Below are 7867 nucleotides of genomic sequence, written 5' to 3' on the forward strand. Positions count from 1 at the left end.
GGACCGTGTCACAACGTCTACTTCTCCATAGAACATGTCAAACGTGAAGGATGAGATTGCTTTCCACGGCACGCCCACAGTTCACCACTTCTGTGTCTGGACCCTTCCCACCCCCCACCGTGGGGTCTAAACAAAGAGCAAACAATGGGCACTCACACTGCCATTATTATTCCGGGCACCCCTCCCCCAGCGATATCTGTGACTGCACAAACACGTCTCCCCCCTCAGGAAAAAGCGACATGGCCCCGGAGAGCTGCAGCAGGGAGAGAGTTAAGAGCGACCACCATAATGAGGACCAGACGAGGACAGCTCTTGGGTCACATCTGATCCTCACACATACACGGTCCCTGTTAACCCCTGCATCGCTGCCAGGCAGGAAAGCACGCACAACCTCCGGTGGGTGGCTTAATTGGACAACGGCATTTCATTCCACCCGGAGGATGCCGGCCATAAATAACGATAACTGAGCACACATGTGGCCGGCACACCGAGTGCGAGCCTTCACAATCACCAATTAAAGGGGAAGGCGAGAGAGGCGGCAGCTGCCCTCAGGTATAAATGGCTGCGGCCGACAGTGTGGGGCGCTGGAGCAGTGGCGGGCCCGACAGGCGGAGAGCAGCAGTGAGTATGAGGGCTGCTGGCAGTTGCCCCCCATTTCAGCAAGGAGTGAGGGGGCAGCAGTAAGTATAGGGGCTACTGGTAGTCTCCCCCCCACAGTTCAGCAGTGGGTATGGGAGCTACTGGCAGCCCCCCACTTCAGCAGCAGTGAGTTGGGGGGCTGCAGGCAGTGGGTGTCTGGGCTACTGGCTTGGGGTAAGGGGCAGTGGGTATGGGGCTGTAGGCAGTTGCCCCCCATTTTAGCAATGAGTGTGGGGGCAGCAGTAAGTATAGGGGCTACTGGTAGTTTCCCTCACACTTCAGCAGTAGTGAGTTGGGGGGGAGGGGGTGCTGGCTGTATGGTGGATGGGGGGCTACTGGCAGTGGGTATGGGGTGCTGGCAGTATGGTGGATGGGGGGCTACTGGCAGTATGGGGGGCTGCAGGGAGGGGGTATGGGGTGCTGGCAGTATGGAGGGCTACTGGCAGTGGGTATGGGGGTGCTGGCAGTATAGGGTGCTGGCAGTATGGTGGATGGGGGGCTACTGGCAGTGGGTATGGGGGGGCTGCAGGGAGGGGGTATGGGGTGCTGGCAGTATGGTGGATGGGGGGCTACTGACAGTGGGTATGGGGTGCTGGCAGTATGGTGGATGGGGGGCTACTGGCAGTGGGTATGGGGGGCTGCAGGGAGGGGGTATGGGGTGCTGGCAGTATGGTGGATGGGGGGCTACTGACAGTGGGTATGGGGGTGCTGGCAGTATGGTGTATGGGGGGCTGCAGGGAGGGGGTATGGGGGGCTGCAGTATGGTGGATGAGGGGCTACTGGCAGTGGGTATGGGGGCTGGCAGTATAGGGTGCTGGCAGTATGGTGGATGGGGGGGCTACTGGCAGTGGGTATGGGGGTGCTGGCAGGATGGGGGGCTGCTGGCAGTGGGTATGGGGGTGCTGGCAGTATAGGGTGCTGGCAGTATGGTGGGTATGGGTGTGCTGGCAGTGCCCCCACTGCAGAGCTCTGCTGTGTCTCAGAGCCCGGTTTCGGCTGCCTGCCTTGCGCTGCTGGCTGCATTGTTCTGCCCCGCTCCCAGGCCCCGCCCCGGCCTTTGTGCGGGCGCGCTGTGATTGGCGGGCGCGGGGCTGGGCTGCCGTCATGCCTTGGGAAGCCCATTCATCTGAGCACTTGGGCGTTGGACTCCGCATCTTATTAGCGGCGGGGAGATTTCTCCATTTTCCTGTTGTACCGAGCATTGGATCCAGCCTGGGCTTGTGCCGGGGAGCGCACCGGCCACTCTCCTTGGGCACCCCGCTATCTGCCTGCTCTCTCCTCCCTCCTGTTGCACAGGAGCGCCGCTGTCTGTCTCTGTGGCCGGGAGCCCGCATCTCTTTGTCTGTGCTCGCAGCCTGTCTCTGCCGGTGACCGCTACCTTTCTTGTTGGATACAGACAGCCATGGGAGGCCAGATCTCTAAGTCCGGAGCCAAAGGCGAAGCCGCCACCGTGGAGAAGCCCGGGGAGCCGGTGGCCGCCTCTCCTTCCAAGACGAACGGCCAGGTGAGAGGCAGCATCATGGAGGGGAGACTAGGCAGCGATCGTGCTCCCCCGTACCGGGGGCTCTCCCATACCGGGGGCTCGTGTATGATGGATGCCGCCCGGGCTGTGTGACCGTCCAGATGACATTTAACTGGGATGCATGGGAGGGGTCTGCAGACGCCATTGTGTGGATGGAGGGTTAGAGTAAGCCCCCTCCTTTCAGCACCGCTTTTTTCCTCTCCCCTCTTGTATGAGAGGGAAAGCTCCGGCTTTGTCTCCTTGCTGGAGCTGCTGCTAGGAGGAAGGCGTGATCTGGGCGCTAATGTGCTCGCTGCCTGCCGGGCTCCCGGGAGCATAGTGCCTCTGCTGGTGGAGGCGCAGCGCCCTCTGGTGGCCGCATGCTGGAACTGCAGGCGTTGGGGAGAATGGAGGGAGGCGCGCGGCTCTTAAGGCAAGCCATAGGTGTGGGGAATGGGGATGTATTGGTGTTATGATGACTCCTTAGATCTACAAGCCATAGGTGTGGGGACAGGTAGCTGTGGGGATGTATTGGTGGTATGATGACTCCTTAGATCTACAAGCCATAGGTGTGGGGACAGGTAGCTGTGGGGACGTATTGGTGGTATGATGACTCCTTAGATCTACAAGCCATAGGTGTGGGGACAGGTAGCTGTGGGGATGTATTGGTGTTATGATGACTCCTTAGATCTACAAGCCATAGGTGTGGGGACAGGTAGCTGTGGGGACGTATTGGTGGTATGATGACTCCTTAGATCTACAAGCCATAGGTGTGGGGACAGGTAGCTGTGGGGATGTATTGGTGTTATGATGACTCCTTAGATCTACAAGCCATAGGTGTGGGGACAGGTAGCTGTGGAGATGTATTGGTGGTATGATGACTCCTTAGATCTACAAGCCATAGGTGTGGGGACAGGTAGCTGTGGGGATGTATTGGTGGTATGATGACTCCTTAGATCTACAAGCCGTAGCTGTGGGGATGTATTGGTGGTATGACTCCATAGATATACAAGCCATAAGTGTGGGGATGTATTGGTGTTATGACTCGTAGATATAGCATGTATAACCAGTGGAACGTTACACTAGCAAATTCTGAAATGTTTAATCTTTGAGTTTTAATGTAATGTAACCACTGGTAATTCCTCAACAGGAAAATGGACACGTGAAGGCCAATGGCGATGCATCTCCTGCAGCAGCTGAGGCAGAAAAGGAAGAAGTCCAGGCTAATGGCAGTGCCCCCGCTGAGGAGACTGTCAAAGAGGAGGCTGCAGCAGCAGCTGAGGCTGTTCCAGAAAAGGAGGCTGCCGCATCCGCTGAGGGAGAGAGCACCGAACCAGCGTCTCCAGCTGAGGGCGAGGCCTCCACCAAAACAGAAGAAGCTGGGTCTACTTCTACACCCTCCACCAGCAATGAAACCCCCAAGAAGAAAAAGAAGCGCTTCTCCTTTAAAAAGTCATTTAAGCTGAGTGGCTTTTCTTTCAAAAAGAACAAAAAGGAGAACAATGAAGGAGCGGAGGGCGAAGGTGCAGCCGCATCCAATGAGGCAGCAAAGGAGGACGCTCCTGCAGCTGCTCCTGAGGCCACCAATGAAGAGGCAAAGCCAGCCCAAGAAGAGGCTCCTGCTGCCAGCAGCCCAGAGGAGAAGAAAGAAGAGGCTGCCGCAGCATCGCCTGAGCCCCAGGAAACTAAACCTGAAGAGCCTGCACCAGAAAAGCCCACAGAGGAGGTAAAGCCTGCCGAGGAGCCAAAGCCTGAGGAAAAGCCTGCAGAAGAGGCCCCCACCACTGTCGCTGCTCCATCTACTGAACCAGAGGCACCAAAAGCTGAAGAGCCAGCAGCTCCAACACAGGAAGCTACATCCGAATCCAGTCCAGCAGCCGAGTCGGCAGAGTAAAAAGATGGCCGTTTTGAGATAATCAAAGAACTTTTTTTTTTGTTTTTTCCCTCCCCTTCTGTTTGTTGGAGTGGTGCCAGGTACTGGTTTTGGAGAACTTGTCTACAACCAGGGATTGATTTCAAGATTTTTTTTTTTTTTTTTTTCCCTCCTTACAGATCCCATCTCAAATCATTCTGTTACCACCATTCCAACGGGCTGGGTAGAGTTTACAGCAGTCACCGGCCTTACTCCTTTTTCGCATCAGTATTAATGTTTCGCGTACTTTGCATCTTTTATTGAAAATGTATACTTTTTTTTTCAATATATGGACATACCCATACATGAAGGAGATGGGTGGGTCAATATAGGGGGATATCAAATGAAGTGATGGGGGCCACAGTGAGTTAGGTGGTGCACACATTGCCAAGAGAATGTGCCACACAGATTGGGGTCAGGTTTCTGTTTCTCTGTTTTTGTTTCTTTAGTCTTCTTACATTTTTCTTTTCCTCCTTTCATTTTAAGAGACATAATGATGTATTTTGTGAGGGCAGCCTTCTACAAGGTATACAACACTAAAGGTTTTGACTAAGATGGCAAGCAAAATAACTAAAAAAAAAAATCAATACCCAGATCATAGTTTTAGTAATTCATTTAAACCATAGGAACTTTTCACTTCTCTCATGTTAGCTGTATCAGTCGGTGATTAAGTAGAACTACGAGTTGTATAGGCTTATTGTTTATTGCTGGTTTTTGACCTTAATAAAATGTAATTATGTATTACCAGCAGGGTGTTTTTAACTGTGACTATTGTATAAAAAGAATCTTGATATCCAAAAGCACATGAAGTTTGCAACTCTTTCCACCCTGGCCATTTTTGTAAAACTGCAGTCATATTGGACCTTTTAACCACAAATTTTAAACTCAACAAAGCTGTGATAAGTGGAATGGTTACTGTTTCTACTGTGGTATGTCTTTGATTACAGCGAGGCAATGCTTTCTTTTCCAGTTGTCATTAAGGAAAACTTCAGATGCAATGGTTTTTGTGTAGCATCTTGTCTTTCATGTTTTGTAAATACTGGAGAAGCTTTGACCAATTTGACTTAGAGATGGAATGTAACTTTGCTTACAAAATTGCTATTAAACTCTTGCTTAAGGTGTTCTAATTTTCTGTGAGCACACTAAAAGCGAAAAATAAATGTGAATAAAATGTATATGTTTTGTGTTTCTTTGACATAGACTTAACACTAATGGCTTGTTTCAGTCATGGCATTTGCTTCTTGCTAACCTGCATGCCACCCACTTCATTGTGCTTGCTGAGTGTCCATTGCAGTGGGGGGTTCTCGGCCCTACTACCACTGTCTTTTAACTAGCCTTCTGGTTTTTGGCACCATATTGCCTAAACACATGGTGATGAGAGCTCCAATGGGCTTCTTTTTAGGTTTACCTGTACTCCAAAGCTATAATGGCTATTGGGATTGATCTATAAAATGAACCACTGACTCTAGACAAAGTGCTCAATTAAAATCCTCCTCCTCACAAGCATAATGGCCCTTTGTTTAACCCAATGAAGTGCATTTACATTTAACCCACCACAATGCCTTGCACCCTGTAGAAGGCTGCGACGTGCTCCAGGGCACACAGGCCTAGTTTCTTCTCTATGCTTGGCCCAAATTCGGAGTATGGTGTTTGATTAAGGTATACATGGATTTTTTTTTTTTTCTTTGTACATTAATGCCTTTCTTCAAGCTTTTACCTGCAGGAGGTGTGTGGTAAGATTGTATTCACACCTCACTTTAAATGTGAAGATGGGTTTTTGCAACACATCATGCAATCATTATGGGAGTTCCTGGTAACTTTTTTTTTTCTTCTGTATTTATATCAAACAAAAATTTGGGGAACCTAAGATTCAGTCTCCACTACGATTACACAATGTTACCTTTTGTGTTGGGGTGTTCATTCAGTGATGTGGATTTATGACCAATCCCATTGAGTTACTGACGTAACAATGGTTCCTACTCCTCCTAACATTTCTTTTTGGGTGTAAACTTGTTGGTGAACTTGTCACTTTTGTTATGTGAGCAGACAACCTGCTGTAGCCAATGACACCTTCACTTTAGAGCAGGTTTTATTAAATGTATGGTACTGTAATTGTTTATCTAGTACTCAATCTATATGCAAAATATCCTTTGTCCCATAATGTTAGTAAATGCCAAGTACAGTGCATTTTAATGTGATTAGTTTTGCTTACTCTTGTATCAATTATATATCAGATTGAAATGCTATGGAAGTGGCATGTACCAGAACAGAGGATAAACCATCTGTTGGGTTTGGCGGCAGGCATAGTAGACCTGTGCCTAGATTTGGCTGAAGCTGACATTTAGTTTCAGCCCTTTTATAACAGTGACATCATGCTTTTTATACAAACTTTCTGTAGCAAGTTTAGACTTATGAGTTGTATTCTGCTCTTTGAGGACTGCAAAAGCTACAGCATGGTTGTATGCCTACAGTCTCGACTGACAATTCTGTCCCTGTTTACATTTTATATACCAGTTTATAAAATGCATACTTTTCAGGTCTGAACAGGATATAATGTCATGTTGTCCTATCTCTTTTCTCATGTAATCTGTTTACCACAAACTACCAATAAATGGACAACGAGTAGATGAGTCTATAGTTATTTATACTATGCCTTCATTTACACAGATGTGTATGCATTATGCACAATGCTACTGCTTTTATGAAGTGATTGTATCCTCTACATGCCTAACTGCTAATGTGTACAGTGCCAGAAGATGGGTTACAGGACAATATGCACATAAGGCTGTTCATCCGTTCCAGGTAGGGTCTATGAGGCTATGGAGTTCCAGTCAGACTTGTGTCTGGTCTGTACTTGGATGTGTAAATCAGGCCTTACTTGGAGTTCATAAGTTAGTACTGATGGCAGGAAATAGTCAGTTTACAGGTCACCAAATAGATGCCCCCTGTTGAGGCAGAAGGTTTTTTTTTTTTCTTTTCTCAATTAAGATTGGCAGATAAACCAGTTTGGCATGGTGTTAATAGCTAATTAAAAAAAGGCAGTTTGACAACAGGCCAGGTTCTTGGTATTTGAGATATCTGACTATCCACTAGAATGCTATACATCATTCTTGTTCCTAAGTAGGACGCTATATAACGAGTCTTTTCATAGGTCAACTGATGAATGGCTGTATTTTCAACAAATATCCACATTATGAATAGATTCTCTAGTTATCCTATTGTGTACATGATTAGCTCGCTCATAAATACTTATATTTTTTTTTTTATATAGCGCTAACCTATGCCACAGTGTTTTAGTTTGCACACGTTATCACTGTCCCCAATGGGAAAATTGGACTGTGAGCCTCAACAGTGTCTTTGGAATGTGGGAGGAAACCCACGCAAACACGGGGAGAACATACAAACTCCTTGCAGATGTTGTGAGTTATATACTTCCACCATTTGTGTGAACTACCACTCTTAAATTTACATTACAATCGTAGAATGTTAGGAGTTGGTAGGGACCTCTAGGGTCATAGTATCAACCCCCTGCTCAATGCAGGATTTGCTAAACATCTCGGACAGATGTCTGTCCAGCCTCTGTTTGAAGACTTCCATTGAAAGAACTCGCCAACTCCTCGTGGCAGCCTGTTCCACTCAATGATCACCCGCACTGTCAAAGGTTAGAAGAAAAAAACCTATCTTCTCCCTTCAGTTTCTTTCCATTGCTTCTGGTGTTTCCATGTGCAAATAAGGATGATCTCTCTACACTGGCATCCTTCAGATATTTGTAGACCGATATTAAGTCTGGAAATCCTGAAAACATGACCTGTTGT

The 7867-nt window shown here is 48.2% G+C and overlaps 1 protein-coding gene across 1 annotated transcript; it reads left to right on the forward strand.

Annotated features, from left to right (window-relative positions):
* Nucleotides 1-1600: 1600 nt before the first annotated feature.
* On the forward strand, nt 1601-6677 carry MARCKS (myristoylated alanine rich protein kinase C substrate). The gene is made up of 2 exons (XM_069726157.1): nt 1601-2143; nt 3291-6677. The coding sequence occupies exons 1-2, from the start codon at nt 2042-2044 to the stop codon at nt 4032-4034; spliced, it is 846 nt and encodes a 281-aa protein (XP_069582258.1). The 5' UTR covers nt 1601-2041; the 3' UTR covers nt 4035-6677.
* The last annotated feature ends 1190 nt before the right edge of the window (nt 6678-7867 follow it).

The sequence above is a fragment of the Ranitomeya imitator genome, chromosome 5, assembly GCF_032444005.1.
Source record: "Ranitomeya imitator isolate aRanImi1 chromosome 5, aRanImi1.pri, whole genome shotgun sequence".
In the NCBI taxonomy this organism is placed as follows: Eukaryota; Metazoa; Chordata; class Amphibia; order Anura; family Dendrobatidae; genus Ranitomeya; species Ranitomeya imitator.